Source organism: Furipterus horrens, unplaced genomic scaffold, assembly GCF_987537825.1.
Source record: "Furipterus horrens unplaced genomic scaffold, mFurHor1.1.pri manual_scaffold_7, whole genome shotgun sequence".
NCBI classification, from domain to species: Eukaryota; Metazoa; Chordata; class Mammalia; order Chiroptera; family Furipteridae; genus Furipterus; species Furipterus horrens.
The window spans coordinates 144046185-144066133 of NW_028327177.1; the positions used below are offsets into that span (position 1 = coordinate 144046185).

The 19949-nt window shown below is 60.1% G+C and overlaps 1 protein-coding gene across 1 annotated transcript in view; it reads left to right on the plus strand.

Moving 5' to 3' along the window:
• LOC150005548 (contactin-3-like) overlaps positions 1–19949 on the plus strand; it is an 81992-nt gene that overhangs the window by 49721 nt on the left and 12322 nt on the right. The window contains exons 14-21 of the mRNA XM_090284973.1: positions 529–687; positions 784–933; positions 2457–2527; positions 3420–3654; positions 5651–5766; positions 12251–12434; positions 16429–16541; positions 17086–17254. Of these exons, the coding sequence (XP_090141099.1) occupies positions 529–687; positions 784–933; positions 2457–2527; positions 3420–3654; positions 5651–5766; positions 12251–12434; positions 16429–16541; positions 17086–17254 (1197 nt within the window). The remainder of the gene's footprint in view (positions 1–528; positions 688–783; positions 934–2456; positions 2528–3419; positions 3655–5650; positions 5767–12250; positions 12435–16428; positions 16542–17085; positions 17255–19949) is intronic.

Genomic DNA, 19949 nt, shown 5'->3' on the forward strand with positions numbered 1-19949 from the left:
CCCGGAGCGCCTGTGTGCGCGCTGACACGGACCCGTGGCTGTGTGTGCGTGCGTGTGTGCGCGCGTGTCGGTGTGTGTGAGAAGCTCCCGGGTGCCCGGGGGGAAGTGCAGCTTCTGTCCGAGGTGCTGATCGCTGCTGGGCTGAGACGTGTCCCCCGCGGTTCACACCGAAGCCGCCAGGGGACCTGCCGGGACCCCAGAGCCCTAGCAGCGCGTGGGAAGGACAGCATCCCGCCCGAAGTGAAGGGTGCGGAGCTCGGAAAGCCGCGGGAGTCCTGAATGGAGGCCTCCCAGGGCGGGCGTCCCGCGCCGCTGCGGAGGGGTCTGACTCCAGAATTACTGCCTCGCGTTCTGACTTAAGCTCCAACCACAGAAACGGGGCGGGGGGGGGGGGGGTAGCTTTATGACAGGTGAGTGGCCTTTACTCGGGGTGCTTCTGACATCGGGAGCCCCACAGCGTGTCCCTCCCTCGGGAGCAGAGGCCCCAGGGGAGGGTGGCTCCCTGCACATGGGTCCTGCCGTCCTCAGGTCCTCCCGGGCCACCGGAACGTGTGAGGGTGGAAGAGATTACAGACACCACAGCCCAGCTGTCCTGGGAGGAAGGGCCGGACAACCACAGCCCCGTCACGTCCTACTCCGTCCAGGCGAGGACCCCTTTCTCCGTGGGCTGGCAAACCGCCACAACAGGTAAAGGGGGAGTGGCCCCGCCATTGGCACCGGGCCGCGCGCCCCCGGTCAGCGCTGGGCCCCGCAGACGCTCACCGGTGACTTGCTCCCTCCCAGTGCCCCAGGTCATCGGCGGGGCAGCCCGCACGGCCGCGGTGGTCGAGCTGAACCCGTGGGTGGAGTACGAATTTCGGGTCGTAGCCAGCAACAAAATCGGAGGTGGAGAACCCAGTTTACCCTCAGAAAAAGTAAGAACCGAAGAGGCAGGTTAGTGTTCTGTTTCCTGAGTAACGGGTTGACAGGTCTCCGGGGTGCGGACTTCCCTCGCCTCCAGGCCAGCGGGGCGCCAGCCACAATCCTCCACCCTTGGGATGGCCCGACCCCTGCCCGGCACGGGCGACGTGGCCTCTGCCAAGAGGCTCACGTGAGCGTGATCCTGACGCAGCACGACGTGCCCAGGGGTCCCGTGCATCAGTGGCATGCATTAATGCATGCGGCGTGCACACGGCTTTGTCACTCACAGTGACAGTCACTCTGACACCGTCGCCCTGTGTCCATGTGTGAGGAGCGTTGACAGACGGGAGGGTCCTGGCCTCGGGGGGCCACCAGTTTGTGGAGGAGCTGAGGCCGCTGCCAAGGCCCATTCTGGCCCGGAAGTGTGCCATTCCGAGAGCCCCTGTTAACGTTCTCCACGTGGGGAGATGCTTTACGTTAACCACAGACCGTTTTATTCTAAAAGTACCGAACATCCCAGCCGAACACAGGGAAGTGCGGGGAGGCACCTGAGGGGAGGCAAGGCTCTCCTGCAGAGTCGAAACACGCAGTGGTTTTACGCAAAGTGAAGTGCGTCAGTCCAGGAGCTGAGCCTGCAGGGGCCTTGGCACCAGCCTCAGCAATTGCAATGGCGCCGTTTTACTAGGGACGGCACAGAGCACGTTGGTGCCAGGTGCTGGGGGATGGAGGGACCGTGTCTGCAAGGCACCGTGGCCACCCACACACGTGGCACATCTGGGAGGTCTGCTGTGGGCTGGGCTCTCTCTCGACCCCGTGGGTGCAGCTGGGACCCACCCACCGGGAGGGCTTCTGCGTCCTGGCAGTGCCCAGGGCTCACCAGCACACGCCTCCATGCACGTGAGCGGCTGCCCCAGGGGAGGGTCAGGTCGGCAGGGCAGCGCGTCCCAGCGCACAGGTGTGGGTCTGGGCGCTTGTACAGGAAGCTACCGTTGACTCAAGAATTGTTCCCAGGGAATCACTTTCCTTGTTTCGCTGACCTTCAGACTCAGCCAATTTTTCTTACTGTTTGAATCTTTGATAATTTCATGCAAATATGAATTATGTAACGATCCCCCCAGAGACACGTACCGTGTTGTGCGCAGGGGCACAGACCCCCGTACGGCCGACCATCCGTGTGTAACTTTTGACTCTTCAGAAACTTGAGTGGCATCTCAGAACCCACTGGGGTTGGTGCCAGGACCCCTGTGGATAGGACACGTGAGGGTATCGAGTCTCCTGGCAGATGCTGGAGGTCAGGCAGCCCTGCCTCCGCGGACTCCAGCCGCAGGTCAGAAACAGCGCAGGGACCTATTGAGAAACATCCATGTCCGCGTGACCCTGCGCAGTTTAAACCTGTGTGGTTCCGGGGTCGACTGTGCACATCCTCAGTGCATGGGTGGCCCGCAGACCCCCACACGTGTGTACAATGTGCCCGCGATGAGTCTGTTTCAGTTACCAGGAACACGCCTGGCAGCAGCTTCCAGCAGAACCTCACCTCTGTGCCTCTCGCCTCCCAGTTCCAGAGGTGCCCCCTTCCGAGGTCAGCGGAGGAGGCGGAAGCCGGTCTGAGCTGGTGATCACCTGGGAGGTGAGTGTCAGGCCACCGCCAGCCCCGGCCCTGCTGGCCCCACGTTTGCCGGGCCCCCCCGCAGGGCTGGGCCGGTCCTGCGAGCAGCCGAAGCTTTCAAGCCCTCGCTGCACGGAGCCCTGTTCCTACCGTTTGGCGTATTTTGGAATTGCATCCCTGCCACATTTTACAGACAAGACACGAAGGGACAATTATTAAACACTTAGCCTGAGGTCACCTGGCTGGGAAACCAAAGGGGAGAGGCAGGCCCTGGCGGCTGCCTCCAGCTGGTGTCACGGGTCCCTGCGCTGCCGCCACTGCGCACTCGGCAGTGACGGACACCCTGCGGGTGACGCCGCCCCCCGGGTGCCACCAGGTGCTGGCCTCCTGGCCGTTCTCTCGCTGCTGCTATATGTCATAATTAGGGACCATTGTAAGTAACACGTTAAAGCCAGCAGGCACTGGAATTTTCTGTATTATTTGATGATGTTGAAAGGAATGAGGAAGAGATGGTGATGGAGTGTCAGTACGGATTTTGGACGGGATCCAAATACAGCTCCAAGTTGAAAGCATTGTTTTTGTTTCCCTTTTTCCAGTTTTTGCTACTTTTTTGTGCTTAGATCAGTGTGGGGATTAGATGGTTTTTACTCGGCCTAGAGAGGAGGTTCTCCGGCTTCTTATCATCATCATCATTCAGAGCTCAGATCAGGGCCCAGACACCCAGAGTCCGAATGCAAAAGGCTCAGTGGGAACGGCCGTGAGGGCGCCGCTGTCTGTCCCCAGGGCTTTGTCCCTGTCCCTTCCATGCCCGCTTCATTGACGCAGCTCCTACTCGAGGCTCCCTGCGCTTGGGATCAGAGCTGGCGCGCCCGGCGCTGGGCCGGGCGGGTGACGGCTGCGTCTCTCCTTCCAGCCGGTCCCGGAGGAGCTGCAGAACGGGGAGGGCTTTGGCTACGTCGTGGCGTTCCGCCCCCTGGGAGTCACCACCTGGATCCAGACGGTGGTCACGTCTCCAGACACCCCCCGATACGTCTTCAGGAACGAGAGCATCGTGCCGTTCTCGCCGTATGAAGTGAAAGTGGGCTCCTACAACAACAAGGGGGAGGGGCCCTTCAGCCCGGTGACCACCGTGTTCTCTGCGGAAGAAGGTATGAGATGCTGAGCTTGGGTGTCACTGCCACCCTGAGCTACCCGCATGTCCTCGAGCAGATCGGGGATTCCTTGTGACTTCAGGTGTATCCTTCAAGCGAGCCATGGAGGAGACAGCTTGGCCGTCCATGTGAACCAGAGACTCAGGGTAGTTAGAGGATGTCACCATCGGGGACGGTCTGTTTGGGGAGCGTGCTAAGTGCCAGCTGTGACTCAGGGAGCAGAACACCCCACAGGGCCTCCTCTTCCGGGGCGGGGGGAAGTTCCCGAGAAGTGCCTTGGTCTCAGGCGCTATGCTGGTGCCGGTGGCTGTGACCGTGAATGTGACCGAGCCAGGAGCTAGCTGAGCGGGAGGGCGGGGGCCCGGGGCCTGGCAGGGAGCCAGGTGGGGCAGGCACACCGTGGAGCTGTGGCCCCCGGGCGCGCACCCCCCCCCCCACCGGGCCGTCCCATCGCTCGGCCTTTACTTACCCCGCCCCCCAGGTATTGCACGTCTTTAGAAAGTATTGCCTGTGTCACGGGCTGCTGGGCAGTCGCTGTTCCGGGGCTTCTGCACGATCAGAGCAGCGGCAGGTACCAGACGCCTCCCCGCTGGGCTCTACCCACAGGGGTGACAGGCGGGGGCTGCAGCTTTGTCCCGGCCGCGTGTGGGAGGTGCTGGCGAGCGTGCCCAGACCCGTCCAGACCCGAGGAGCTGCCATTGCAGCCGGGGCTCGCTCTGAACCGCCTGCGCTCACGTCCCTGGTCTGCTGGGCGGCCCGCGGCCGTCACTGCCGGAGACAGCGAGCCGCTCGGCTTTTCTTGCTCCCGCGCCTGTTAGACAAACACGTGCTACGAACGTCTTTGCAAAAGAAAGCTTTTCTCTTCCAGTCCAGACCCCATTTCGAAGTGCTGCCGGGACCTTCCGTACGAGGGCTGCTCAGGGTCCCTGGCAGGGCTCCAGCGAACCAGGGGCTCGCCGCCCCCTGGCCTGGAGGGTGCAGCGCGGGGGCGGGGGGAGACGCAGCCCTCCCCCTCCCGCCTCCTGCGCGTTCCTCCTCTTCCCATTTCCGACACCCCAGAACACCTGCACAAAGGTCTTTCTGTTCCAGATGTCGGAAATTGGTGGGACTTGTGTATGAAAAAAATGAGAGATTTATTGGAAATTGCTGGGGTCCCACCGAGTCAGAGGAAGGGTTCAACAGAGAGCCTGGTCGAGAGCCTTAATCAGAGGAGCTCTGGCCCCCAAAACGGGCCATGTGCCAGCAGTGCCAGGACCGGCTCTGGACCCCACGTACCCCTCATCTTCCCAAACCAAGCTTCAGATTCCCAGGAGGAGACTCCGGGAGTCCTGGCTTGGGCCAGGACACTATCTCAGCCTCAGTCAGCCGTGGCGGAGAGCGGGGTCAGTTAGGAGCAGAGCAGATTCTGCGGGAGGAGGAGTCTCTGCTCAGGCTGGGCCTCGGAGGGGACGGTCCCTGAGCCAGAAGCCTGCAGAGCCGTCTGTCACCAGGGGATCTCGGACCGCGTGTGTCCACACCTTCAAAGGGTGCACCCTCCCAGGTCAGGGTGCGAGGAGCCTGGGCCGGAGAAGCTACTCAGTAAATGCCCCGTGGAGAGAGGAGCTCAGTAGCCCTGGACCCTTATTGTTAGAATACGGGGCCCAGTAGCCTTTGTGGGCACAGGGGTTCCCAGGCGGGACTGGGGACGACAGGGGAGGAGTGATGGGCGGAGAGAACGGGGGGAAGGTGAAGAAAGGGGAGCTCAAGGGCTGGCCAGAGGGGGGTGCCCAGGTCGCTGTGGCCTCAAAGCCCATGGCTCCGATGTCTCGTCCTAAGACACGGAAATCGGCCAGTGTCTCCGCTTGGGTGACGTGGTTCATGTTCTCAGATACTTTTACTGGCTGTTCTGTACATTTGCCAATAGATTAAAATGCCTTCTGCAAATCAGAACATCCATGGATTTTTTAAATGCACGGCCAGAATCATAATTGCGTCCCCCGTGTGTCCCCAACAGAACCTACGGTCGCTCCCTCCCGGGTGTCTGCAGCGAGCCTGTCTGCCACAGAGATTGAGGTGTCGTGGAGCGCCGTGCCCTGGAAGCGTAGCAGCGGGCGCTTGCTGGGCTACGAGGTGAGTCTTTTGAAAGTCCGCCAGCTTCCGTCCGGGTGTCACCACGCGCCCGGCTCCGTTCGCTTGTGTCTTTTCCGCAGGGACGTCTCAGCTAAGGCCTGGCTGGCCCATGGGAGTGTCCGTGGGCATTGGGTTTAACTCCACAGGTTGGAGGAAAATAGCTGCGATAGAAAAGAAAACCCTAGAGAAGGAAATGTGTCTTTCACGTGGGCCCCACTCTTCAGAAGGACTGACTCCAAAGCAAGCCTGAGAGCGGCCTGCGTGTTTGAGTTCACGGGCGTCCGTGCCCGTGGGAACCCCCTTCCTCCCGCCCCTGTCTCACTTCCTTGGTGGCCTTGCCACGTGCGAGACTCTCCGCTGGGCCGAGAGGAGCCCAGGGTCCGTCTGTACTGCTGTCCTCAAAGGCTGCTCTTTGGGGAGATAAGACGGGCAGCATGAAACAAGAGGGACGTCCAGAGGCCACAGGGAACACACCGCCCTGGGCGTGACGGGCGAGCGATCGAGGGGGGGTGGTCAGTGTGGAGGATGCGGGCCTGGCCTGCGGGTGGGGGAGGGGCGGCCCTGCGCAGGTGGCCGCGGATGGGACCAGGACACAGGAGACCGTTGGCCGGGCCCCATGGCCGGTGGGAGCTGCGGGCTGAGAACCAGCAAGATGGAAACCAGAGCCTTGAGAAGGTTCCTCTTGACCGTGACGTGGTCGACTCGCCGTTGTGATTTCGCCCCCACGCAGAGCCGTCTGCCCTCGCGCCTGGGGTCCTGGGGCCGGGGCAGGGGACACACGGGGCCTCGGACCAGAGGCGGCCGGCCCGGGTCAGCGGAGCGGGGCTGGCTGGGCTCCCTGCTGGGATGAGCGGCACAGACACTGTCACCCTCGGTGACGGGCAGGGCCGGGTCACGTTCAGAGCTTCTCAAAGGCAGGTCCTGAGCAGGCGGGATGAGACGGAGCAGACAGAGCCCCGAGCCAGCCTGAGGGACGGGGGGACCTGAGGAGAGGGGGCTGCAGGCGCCAGGGGCCGCCCGCCCGCCTTGGCAGAGCCTCCCTTCACATCCAGATGTGAGAGGCTTTCTGTCCCCTGTGCCACCAGGCACTGCCCTGAGTGCCTGTGACAAAGGTGCAGAAAGAATGGGCCAGGGACGTGGCACGCCAGCGTGTCCCGTGGACCACGGCCATCAGGCTTACCTGAGGTTTTTGCTCAGGATGAGCTCCCAGAACTGTCCCGGACCCACGGACCGCAAACACCTGGGGCCGGGTCTCACGCGTGGGCCTCTTCAGCACTCGTCCGTGGGCGCGTCTCCGGCACGTGCACCGCAGGCCACTGGTCTGGAGCCGCGGGACCCGCACCGCACGCTGGCTGCCAGCGTCAGCACAGGAGGGGGGCAGCCAGGGCGGCTCCTCGGGGAGGGAGGGGGCTTTGCCGGGACAGGTGGCCATCGCAGGGAGCGGATCGTGCCTCCGAGGCCACGCCTGCGCCACATTCAGTTCTGCCACTCGCGGCTGTGCTGGACGTCACGTCCACTGTGAGCCTCGTTTCTGTCACCTGCGGAGTGGGGACGGTGGCAGCGTGCGGGCTGAGGGAGCGCACACGTGGCACGTACTTCCCGCTTCCTGGCTCAGCATAACCCGGGATCGGTAAGCGGGGGCCGGTCTACAGGGGTCTCTGAGGTGCCCAGCTGTGGGTCCGTCCGGGTAAGGACTCTCCAGCAAACCCGGGACACTGAGCGGCTGGCCTCAGGGCTTTGTGCACAGTTGTCACGGGGGTTCCTGCCGGGTCCTCCATCCCCGCTTGGTTTCCAGAGCTCCAGCCGTGAAGGACTGGTCACGTGTGTTCTGGAGGGAGCAGGAAGGGGATTTGGGGACTATGGAGGTTCTACTGGGAGAGCAGGCGTGTGTGTGATGTCAGGCAAAGGGCTAACGTTGCTCTCAACCGGGAGGAAGAGCAGAGGAAAGTGGGAGCCCCGTACGCACGTTTGCATAAGTGGGGAGCAGCAGAAATGGATCCGTGCGGATTTTCAGAGCCGGTGGAGGGACGTGTCTGCTGCACAGTGACCCCTGCGTGTGAGGCCACCGAGTGGAGCCTGCTCTCACCAGGCAGAGCTGCTTCCTGCAGACAGACCCTGGCTCAGCTGGGAGGGGCCCGGCCTGAGGCCAGACGCCCAGCCCCGCCCCCACCTCCTGCTTCTGTTCCCAAACCCAGTGAGGTCCGAGGTCCAGGGGCCCGGCCCTCCATGGACTCAGACCCGAGTGACGAAGGAGAACGGAGCATAGACCTGGATGTGTCTCCTAAAACACCGCCAGAGGCGTTTTCCCTGCCTGGTATTTATTTAAATGTGTCTGGTGCAGCCGCTAAATTGAAATACTTGCCTCTGAAAACCTGTAAGTATAAACAGAATTATTTTAGTCGATTAAAATAGCATTTTAGGCTTAATACCTGTACTTTAATGGCTAAAAAAGTACCATTTTTCAATACCCTATTTTTATAAACCGCATTTCATTTTAAGTTTAAATTAAGTGAACTCTCAGAGGCAGTGATATTAGGGACTCCTCGTAGGGCTATTAGTTTTGGGAATGACCAAATTGCTGGCAGAAATAGAGATGGCACTTTAAATCCTGACATCCTGCGGTTCGCCTCTGTTCACTTTCCCACATAAAAATATATTGGCTTGCGGAATGGTTTTGCGGTTCTGAAGAAACATTGGATCATCTCCTCAAGGACCTGGAGCTCCCGGGCGCCGCAGATGCGCAGAGGACCCGGTCCTCGGTGGGCCCGGCCGCCCACCCATGCCCACGGTCTCCCGCCCCCGGATTCCAGGTCCCTGCAGTCCCCTGGGCTCCGCCAATTCAAGTGGGGACCCCAGAAATAAACACGAGGCGCACTGTTCTCATGGTCCCGCGCTGTGACTGGCCGTTCGCTCCCTCCGCGTCTGACTTGTCGTTAACTCGATCCAAGGTGCGGGCTTAGGGGCCGGTCCTACCTGTGGCTGCAGCGCCCCCGGGGCGTCTGGGAACGTGTCCCCGCGGTGGGGGCGTCTGCTTTGCCTGCTTCAGGAGGAGAAGGGACGTTTTTACTCTCCGAAGCGCGTGGTTGTCCCCGCACCGCCCGGGATCCCGACCCCAGCCGGCGTCCTGCGCAATTCAATTCGTTCCGAAGCTGCGTCCGGGGAGCGAGTTCAGGACAGGAAAACCCCGCTGCTGCTCCCATTCTAGAAGATTCTCGGGCATTTCCTCTTTGCCCGTCGCTTTCCTGACCCCTCCTCCTGGAGCTCTGGCTGGAACACACATGTTGTCCTCAGCGTCAAAGCTTAGCCTTCATCGTGCTCCCGTCTTCCTCCTCGGCCTGGGTTTTTCATTACCTCCTGGTCTGCAGCGTCATTCCGTCCTGAGCTTTATGTTTTAGGCTTGTGCCTCTACGTGACGGGGTCAGATCCGCCCCGTCTTTTCTCTCCTTTGCCTCTTCCTACGTCGTGAGGTTGGCCTCTGCTTAGTGAACGCGCCCGGGAACGCGCCCAGGAATGTGCCCGTGAACACACCCGTGAACGCGCCCGGGAACGCGCCCAGGAATGTGCCCGTGAACACACCCGTGAACACACCCGTGAACGCGCCCGGGAATGTGCCCGGGAACGCGCCCGGGAACGTGCCCGTGAACACACCCGGGAACGCGCCCGGGAACGCGCCCGGGAATGTGCCCGGGAACACGCCTGTGAACATGCCCAGTGCTGGACTCACCCGAGGGCCCGTCTCTGATGGGTGCGCTCTGGCTGGCCGCCTCCGTCTTCTCGTCCGCCGGCTCCTTCACGCTGAGATCCGCCTCCGCTCGCCCTCCGTGGATGATGCCTGCGTGGCATCGGTGCGTGTTAACTCCCGTCTGCGCACTTCTCACTGCAGAAGGCCTGACGTCGCCGGTCCCCAAGCCTGTGCCGGGCACTGAACCCCACGGGCCAGGAGCCGTGTTCTCTGCCCTCAGAACACGCCTATGAGGAAAAGCGGGACCTTGGTCTGACGTCATTCCTGTCTTCTCCCTCTTTTTTTAAAAAAAGATTACCTACCCTTATGTAAATATTTTATGGAAAAATTTCATAGAACATAATTGTTATCTACTAAGAATTGGGAATATGAATGTCACCACTTCCTCTCTCTGAATTGAATGCCCATTTATGCAATTTTAAAGTGAAGCCATTTAAGATTATATAATCAATTTTAATCAATATTATGTTCAGTTTGGTGCAATTTTTGCCCCCATTTCAATATTTCTACTTAAACTTGAGAAGAGAGACCTGCCATCCCGTGTGAGTCTGGGTCTGAGTCTGGCACGGAGATGGGCCGCCGGAGCCTCCGGGCCTTCCCATGGACGGGCTTGTGCAAGAGCTTCCGCAGCCACCGGGCCTTCCTGTGTTCCTCTTTAACTCTGTCCCCAGGGGGACAGTGTTGGGGATTTCACACAGAAAAGGGGTGACCATGAATTGGAGCCCAACGGGGCCAGAGTGAGTGGCAGGACGACCCGGGCTGCGTCACGTGGCCCGCTATCCCCACTGTCCCTGAGGGTCATCAGAGCCCCTTCCTGGACGACTCCCTTCCCATCTGGGCTGCGTCTCAGGCTGCGAGTCTCCGGGCTTCCTGCGACAAAGGCTTTATTGTCATTATCGATCACGTCATTCTCAGCCAACAGCCGGACGGCACTTTGAGGTGGGGGAACACAGTCATCAGCTGCCCGTGCAAACCCAGCCCCCCGCCGTGCACACTGTGGGGGGGCCGGACAGGACTAGCCTCGGCCCCACCAGCACTGTGCACACGGCGGCTTCAGAAGGGACACCTCTGTGTTGTTCCCACTTCAGTTAACATGCTTTTCTCTTAGAATGGCAAGTGGGGCCTGTCCTTTATGTGCATTTTGGGGGGGCTAAAATGCCATCAATTTGAGTATTAACTCGGTGCTTTAAAACTATAGGAACTACACATTCAATTCAGTCCCAATCATTGGGTTCCCATCCTTCTTAGAAAAACTAATAACTCCTTTCCAGGGAAAAGGCAGGCATGCAGAACATGTACAAAGCCCTTTGTGTTAATTCTGGCGGCCTGTGTATGAATAGAAGCACGTACTAACACATGCGCACACGTGTGTAAAATACGTGCATACACATACATGCACACATACAGGGCAAATACTGACCTGATATAATATTAGTGTGCTGATTTGGGGTCATTACTGAAAGCCCCGAATTTATACTTTGCTACTGATCATTTGACGGAAGGAATCGACAGCTGTGCATTTAGACAATAAAACAGTCACCTCCAGCGCGTTTCCCCCGAGGACGGGAACACGTCACTCTGCGCAGCCCGTAACCACGTGGTTGACAAATAGTGGTGCCAGCTCTGAATGGGGGGCCTTTCACATTGAAGTCGAGATTTCTGCTTTCTTTGCCAAAACAAAAAGGAAACCTCCCCGACCTGGGTCCACCTCCCGTCAGCAGGGCCGCGTGGAGGCTCCATCGCTGAGCGCGACGTGGCCGTCCCAACGCCGGGCGCAGGGCCATCGCCGCCACGCGTGTGCACACAGCCGTTCACGCGCACGAGTTCCGAAGTGACTCCATTTCTGTGTTTTGCTATCCAGAGTGGGAAAATGGGAGCCGGACAGACGGGGCACCTTCCCGAAAGAACAGCAGAGCACGTTTTCTCTGACTGAAACGCACGCACGGCCCGGCCCGCGGGCACGCCGCACACCCTGCGCGGTCGAGGCTGCGCCCGCTCCGGCTGCCCTCGTCCCCCTTTCACTCCGGATCGATCGGGCTTCCTAGCAGAACCCAGCAGGGCTTCGTGGCCTGAACTGCAGGCAGTCGGGGCCCGTGTTATTGTGCTTTTTTCTGCCCACATTTCTTTTTCTTATCAAATGTTCTCAACTTAGTTTTGATTGTTGTACTCTGTGAGCATGTATTTCTGTACGCAGCCTCAGGCCATTTCATACCATTCAGAAGAACGCAGTGCAAACACGCACTAACATTGCTCCCGCCTCACCGCGTCGCCGCCGCCGCCTCTGCAGCCGCTCTGGGGGCCCGGGGCCTCGCTGACTCGTGACCGTGGCCGTAGGGCAGCGGGGGGCAGCTGGCTCTGCGGTGGCTCCGTCTCACAGCCACGTCCTCCCCAGAAAGACCGTCCCACCGGCAGAGCTGCAGCATCGCACAGCGTCCTGGGGTTGGCCTTGGCCCTGGTCTGTGGGGACGGGGCCCCTTGCCCGTAAATACGCGGTTTCTCCTTCCTGTCCCGTCGTTCACGCGCGCCGCTCACGGTGTTTATTTAGCGCATCCTCTCCGCATTTTCTGCTTGATCTGTGGACTTGGTGACCGCCCGTCTCCTCCGTGGCCCGGAGCCCGTGCGCACAGCACACAGTAGGCGCATCGTGAATGGTCACCGAGTGAACGATGAGATGAGCTGCCGCAGCACCCGCTTCAGTGGAAGCCTGAGCGCAAAGGTGGCTTCTGTCCTGTCTGCCCGCAGGTGCGGTACTGGAGCGGCGGGGAGGAGGGGTCGCCACGCAGGGTGACGGTGGCGGCGGGAGAGACCTCGGCCCAGCTCCGCGGCCTGAGGAGCCGCCGGGTGTACCACGCTGCCGTCCGGGCGTACAACAGCGCGGGCGCCGGGCCCTTCAGCGCCACGGTGAACACCACCACCAGGAAGACGCGTACGTACCCTCCGGGTTGGGGGGGGGTGTGCCTCTGGAATGGACCAGCCACGTCAGCCAGCCCGCTCAGCCCCTCACACGTGGGCCACACGTGGGTTCCTGGCTTCCCCAGATCTTCGGGGTGACCCTTTGAAAAGCTTCATGGGAGGTTTGAGTCACGTCTCTGCGCTGACCCACCTAATTGCTTCATTTTCATGCCTTTTTAGCTCCCCAGCCTTTGAGAATTTCTAAGTGAAAAACCCAAGTTCGCGTCTGAGAATCAGGCGAGGTTTGTCTCCCTGTCCTCACTGCCTGACCAAGGGCCGGGCACGCACAGGAGAGGGTTGGGTTTTAATTAAGGTCCCTTGACCAGGGAGTTCAGCTGCTTGTCTTTGCGTTTCCTGCAGAAAAGGGATTTTGGCTACTGCCTTCCTGGGATAATGAGGCTGCAGAGCGGACGTCTGGCAACAGACCACTTTGATCTCCTCAGTAGCATCGTTTATAAGCGAGCAGCTACCGCGGCCGTTCGGTTTCTCCTCCACTGACAATTGGGGAGAGTGTGACCCTCTCTCATTCCCGCACAGGGTCGGGGTCACACCGTGCAGCACCCGGCTTGGGGAAGGGAGCGTACTGGAAATAGCCTCACTACGTGTTCAGGATTCCCAATATCAACTCTGAATTAGTAAGATTTAAATATACATCGATATCTATTCAAAGCAGCCATCACAAGTTCTGATTGCAGACACACGCGTAGACGAGTTTATCTGGCTCCTCCCCCGACGGTGTGATGGGCATGAGCACGGGGTGGGGTGGGGGGGGCTGTAGCTGGGCAGAGCCCTGGAGCCACGGGGGCCTTGTTGGGCTGCACCGCAGCGGGGGGCTGGTCTGAATCGGGAGGACTATCCCGGTCACACACAACGCGTTAAAGGAAACGTCAGAAGCAGAGCCCACCGTGATTCAGTGATCGCATGCACGCCCACGCTCACGTAGGAATTACACGTAATGACCTCTGTGATGTAAGCGGCCATCGCTCGCCGGCAGCCGCCAGCCCCTGCCCTGAGCACAGTCCACGTATTGAATCCTTCGTTCTCCCTTGAGAACGAGGGCTGAGGCAGCGCCATTAAAACTGTCCCGGGATCAGCCCCGGCTGGCGTGACCCAGTGGATTGAGTGCCGGATGGTTGGACCGAAAGGTCGCTGGTTCGATTCCCAGGCAGGGCACAGGCCTGGGTTGCGGGCCAGGTCCCCGGTTGGGGGTGTGAGAGAGGCACCCAGTCAGTGGTTTCTCACGCACGGATGTTTCTCCCCCTCTCTCCCTCCCTCCCCTCTCTCTGAAAATAAGTAAGTAAAACCTTTAAAAAGTACTCCCAAGATCACAGACAAAGGGACAGGAGAGCCCCCACGTCCAGGCGGGACCCCCGTGTCCCTTCCCTTCAGCCCACATGTGGCGTATTCATGTCTCATTAACACCAGTGTTGACGGGCCTGCACCGTGTGCTCAGGGACTGGGCGCCGTGAGCAAGGACAGACGAGGCTCCCGTGCGCGTGGGCCTGTGCACGGACGGACATCCCAATCACGGGCCCGCCGCTCTGAAAACGGCCGTCCTCGCTCTGCCGTTCACTGGGCGCCTGCGTGTCGGCCGTGGGCGTGATTAAGGGGAAGTGGCAGACAGATCATTAAAACCCCAATCATCCTAACGTTGCCTTTTAAATGCCATGTTAGTCATTTCTCCAACACACCCGAATACCAGACGGGCGGGATCTCTGAGAGCGGTTTCTAAGACCGTCCCCGGCGGCTCAAACGCTCGTCCCGACCGCGGAGGCGGCTTTCACTTCCTGTGCAGTTGGCTCGGGTTCTGCGATCATCGCTGTGTCGAGGGCTGTCGTCACCTGTAGGCGTCAAAGACTAAAACCGTGGCTTTGGCGACGGGCTGGCTGTCCTTCCTCCCCTCCGGAGCGTAAACGTCTTACCCCCAGCCTGTGCCCAGCGTGGCCCCGGGAGCCTCTCCCGAGACACTGGTTGGCGGCTGAATGGGTGAATAAAACCGACAGAAGTGGGTCAGGACTGTTATTCGTCAGACGCGCTTCCTTTTGACCGGACTGTGAGTTCCGGCATTTGCCGCAGCCGGTGCCCCCTCGCTGAGGACGTGCAGGGCGACGAGGCCGCGTAGACCCGGGATCCTGGGGCTCGGCTTCCCCGCAGGGCAGGATGTGGACGGTCGTTCTGATGAACGTGAATCACACTGGGGTTCCCGGTCCCGTAGCTGCCACGGAACCCTTGGCTCTCGATATCCAAATGCCTGAGCTTTTCGGAAGCGTCTCCGAGTTAAACACTAAGTAGCCTTTTTTTTATCCAGGATGTGTTTCTCTTACTTGTAACCCAGAGAGCTGACTTTTGGGGCGTCTTCTTTCTAAAGGCGCCGATGAGGAAGAACTGCAGACGGCAGATTTGCGGGGTTCCGCCCAGAAACATGCTGAGAGTGTTATGTTCAGAGACGGCAGGAAAGAACTCGCAGGGCAGACATTCTGCTTTATGTCTCTGAAAAGACCGGCAGTAATTCTGGGTCCCCGTGTGGGTGGATTCAGCACCCCGCATCCATCTCAGGACATCTCAGACCAGACACCCTGAAACTCAGCTCTTGGCGCCCGTCCACCCCGTTTAAATCGGGCCCCGTCTGCAGCCGCGCCCCCTCAGCACACTCGACCCCAGCACATCAGCTGCGTCCCCCTCGGTTCCTCTCTGCCCCATGCCCGCAGCTGCGGGGGGCCCCATGCCCCTGTGCGGGCTGCTGTGCCGTGTGTCCCTCAGGCGGACAGGGCCGCCGCCTGGGGACCTTCACGCCGTCCTCGCTGCCCTCGCTCCTCAGCCCCTGCACACTGAGCCGTCCTCGCACAGCGTGGCTGGGCCATGGGAACCAGACGTAGGGGCGCGTTCCTACAACTGCACCCACGTCACTGGGCTGAGTCACCGGACACAGCCATCCGTGTTCCCACCCTGAGTGAAGCCACGCCGCCGGCACGCTGGGAGGTGACCCCAACACGCTGTTGGCACAGCTCAGCACGTGCTAAAGGCCGCACAGAGCAGGGAGCACAGGCCACACACAGGTGTCTGCAGGGACACAGACCCGGGCGGTGTCAGTTACATCTGGGCGCCCGCGAGCTGCCCCCTCCCCGCCGGGAGCCCGGTCACCCTGCCTCGGGCAGCAGTGAGGAACGGGCACCCACCCTCTCCTGCGAGCCCAGCTCAGGCCCCCAGACCCACGGGCACGGCACGTGTCAGTCCTGTTGGCAGCGACGCAGCTGTCTCGCGGGGGACAGTGTTGCTTTGTGTTTGACACCCGCAGGCTTTCGGTGGCCTGGGCCGCCCTCGGTCCCCGCCCCCAGCATGAGGTTCATGAGAGGGAACAACCAGAATCCATGCTGTCACCGCAGCAGGTTCCACCAGTTATCTGGTGGAATTCTCACGACCGACCCAGCGTTTCGCCTCATTTCTCAAAAATTGGTTTAGACGTGGAAAGCAGGGCTGAAGCAGCCTCCCTGCTGCAGTTTCCCCGCGTGGGGCTGCTAGCTCGTGGGGGCGGGTCGAGGCCACCCTTGACTTAGATCACCCCGCACCTGCCCGTCTCGCCACGTGCAGCGGGTACAAGCCCTCCCTGCCTGCGTCCTGTGACTTCAGGCTCCGTTCAGGGATGTGACAGGTGGGGTCGCCCTGCCTCCTGGCCCCGCCCACGCGGCCCTGCATCAGGGGCTAGGGGTGGCTGCCGTGACCACTCCGCAGGTTTTACAGGAGAGCATGGCGGGCTGAGGTGCACCGCGGGACAGTGATACATGGCTCCCACTGTCACTGAAATGCCTTCGGAGAGGAAAGTGGGTCCACTTTTCCGATGCCGCCCACGCTCTGCGCATCGTGGTGTGGTCTCGCTCCCCCCAGCCCCCCGCCCACAGCGGCCACTCCTGCTCCAGGACGGGGCCCCCGCCGGCACTCACCCCGGTGCTCATCTCCCGTTCCTCTCCCAGCGCCCAGCCAGCCACCCGGCAACGTGGTCTGGAACGCGACAGGCACGAAGGTGCTCCTGAGCTGGGAGCGTGTCCACGCCGCGGAGAACGAGTCGCAGGTGACGGGGTACAAGGTGAGCGCGGCCGTGGCCACGGTCCCCGTCTGCTGTCCCGGCCACTGGGCGGCAGTTTCCGAGCGTGGGCAGCCTGGCTTCTTCCCGGAACCTGGGTGGGACGGGCTGGTGTCTACCCTTTTAGTCAACGGGCACTTTCCAAAAACGTCCGATTCCTCAGATGCAATTAAGGTGACGTAATTCTGCTCACGTGCGGACCCTGGACTAAACGTCTGTGAATGACTCATGTTAGTGGGTGACGTCCGATCCAGCCCATGCGTGACGTTGAAAACAAGGCCAAGTGTTGGTTCTGGTCGCTCAGCTCAGCCTGCTGTCCTCCGTCAGGGTGGGAGTTGTCCCGCCCAGACGCCCGGCCCGGCCCCCCTCAGTGACTGTCCCTCTGCCCAGCCTCAGGGTCTGAGGGCTTGACGATCCCACCGCGTGCTAAGCCCTCGTCCGAGGCCCCTGGACAGAGCTGTGAGGCCGTGAATACGGCCGGAGCAGCGAGCCCCACGGCCATGCACAGGCCAGCCACACGGTAAGCACACGTGTTCACGCATTGCAGGTTTTCTACAGGACCAGTGGCCAGGGCAGTGTGCGTGTGCTGAACACCAACGGGACCCGGGCAGAGCTGCCGCTGCCGGCCAAGGAGGGCTACATCGTCCATGTGCGGGCCACGACGGATGGAGGGGACGGCGCCAGCAGCGAGCCCGTCCGGATCCCGCGGAGAACCAGTAAGGCTCGCATGGGCGCCTCCTTTGTCGGCCGCGCCCCTGCCGAGAGCTCTGACCGTCCCACCATGGGGTCATCAGCGCTAGGGGGGCCGGGGGGTGGGGGGGAACTCCGTGAGTCGTGCAAAATCAGGGGAACTATAGAGCGGGAAGACAGAAAATTTAGCAAATACTTAGCAAAACTATTGATTTGGCATTTTTCCCTCATTCTGAGCCTACACTTGCCTTTGGATTGCGTGTAAAAACAGAATTCCTTAGGGCAGGATAGAACCCACAAACTTTAAGATTTTTAATACTTAAATTATTTGCTTTCTAGAAATGATAGCTAAATCTTACCAATTCTTTTTTTAAAGGTAGAAAAAATAACATTGAGGTCATAAACCACTCAGTCAAACCAAAAACAGCATTTAAAAACAATTCTTAGTTTCTGTTTTCAGATGAGGTTCACACTAAGTTGCCCTTTAAAATCTCCAGTGCGGCCCGTTTGATTACGGGGGTTACACGCTCAGAGGACAGGGAAACGGACCTGGGTTTGTTTCTTCAGCGATGGCGGCGAAAGGAACTTTGTCTTTTAAATCTCAAACCTGGACTCTCGAGCCCCAGCAGGGGTCTGACCTGCGCGGGGTCACTGCGTGCAGACCTTTAACGTTCTGTACACAGTCGGCCCTTCGTGTCCCTGGGTTAGCGTTGGCGGGCCCCCCCACAATGACAGGTGCCCCCAACCGCAGATGGAAACAGTGTCCCATGTGCACGTGGGAATCCGCGGATGGAAGGGACGACTTATTAAGTTCTGCCTGGACCTTGCCTGGGCGGGGTGGCCGTCCCCAACACCGCGCCGCTCAGGCGCCTGCTCCGCAGCCCTTAGTGGCGTGAGTAACTCAGCTGCCTGCTGCTCACGGAGCGGAGCCTCATCCCCAGTGTCTGGCCTCGAGGTCGGAGCCTTCCCCCCCAGCCTTGGAGACCTCAGGGGGGCCTCATGGGCTAATAGGGAGCAGGGGAGACATGGAGAAACCTGAGCTCCCGTGAAACACTGCGATACTTAGACTAAAACAAATAACTGAACTCAGAAAATGAGGACTATTTACCCCAGAACAGGGTTCTACAGGGAACACCTGTCAAAACCACTTGGGATGGTAGGTGTTCCCGGAAGTGCACGTCGGGACAGCGAGACCAGGAGCCACCAGGGAGGGGGACGGTGTCACGAGGACGGTTTTGGTACAAACCTGCTGCCAGGACAGAGGCAGCATCTCAGGGTGGCCCGGCAGCTGTTAGAGGGAACGGGGTCCAGGCCTCGGCAGGCACGGACGCGGGCCCCGCGCTGGGGGCTGCGGCGGCGGGAGCGGCCGTTTCCCGTGACGTCCGCGTCTGCAGCTGGTCAGACCGGTGCAGACAAGGCCCCTGAGAAAACGGGGCTCTCGTCACGCGCCTCGTTCTAAAGGCGGTGTTTTATATCGTGCGTGACCGTTCACAGAAAAGTGTATCCAATAGTAACAGACACAGGTCGTTCCCGTTCTTACCCAGTGAAACTTTCTTTAATTAAACTCTTGACTCAAAATCACGAAGTTGTTTTTCCAGCTTCGAGCTAAACGAGGCCCGATGAGCAAAGCCTGGGACTGTTGAGGGAAACGCAGCTCCACCGGGGCTTTCGGGGCTGGGCTGGGCGAGGCGCGTGGGCCGCTCTCACGGCCTCCACTGTGATCTGGGTGCGGGGGAAACGCAGTCCCGCCGTCTGACGGCTGACGCGGCGGGACCCTTGGTAACGAGCCGTTTCTCGTTTCTCGTCCTTCACAGACTCGGACACCGGGGTGCCCACGTCCGCCCTCCCGAGCCTCCACGTCGCGCGGCGCTGCCTGCCGGTCGCTCTGCTCTTCCTCGTGCCCGCGCTGCGGTGATGGCGGCTGTTTGTGGACTGGGGAGCGAGTGGGTTACGAAACCAAGTGCTCCCGTGAAAGGCAGTGATGATGCATGTTTCTTTCCAGCTCTGTTTTTAACTTTCTACGTAGGTATAATATGGATAGAATTTAAAAAGCGGACCGTCCTTTTAGGAGAATCTGAAATGCCTTAATCTTGATGAACCAAAGGACTTCATGTGTCATGTATATGCTTCAGACTTTTGGTATGGATGATCGTAAGCTATGATTTAAGCACTACCTGTGGATAAAGACGCCCACACGCCCACCCACATTTGTTGTTTTTTACCAACGTAGGAAAGAGCGTGGCCTCCGCTGTTAGTTTCCCTCTGGAACGGCATCGTTTGGAAGCTTGATCCGCGTTAGTGGGCAGAAAGGGTGAAAAATGCATTTAAAAGTTCCCTGCTGGAGAGCGGGTGCGTGTGATCCCCAGGAGGGCGTCCTATGCACAGCCAGGGTTCGTGCCACGTCTCTCTGCCCCTCCGTGACGCATCTGTAGGCGTGGAGAGTGCCGTGCCTGCTTCCCCGCCTCTGCCCATGAGTTCCCCGTGACAGGGAGGAAGGCAGTGGGAGCAGGCGGCGCACCCCCAGGCCGGGCCTGTGCAGACGTCGGGGGGAAGCTGTTTAAATCGGGCGCGAGGCCCAGGTCCGTCTGTGAAGCCTGCGTCCCGTTCTATGTGGTGCTGCTTCTCCATCGATGACGGGAAATTGAAACAATCACACTCGATCCTTCCTCAAAAATAACAATAATAGAAATGAATTGTTTCCTGCTCACCAGGCACAAGCCT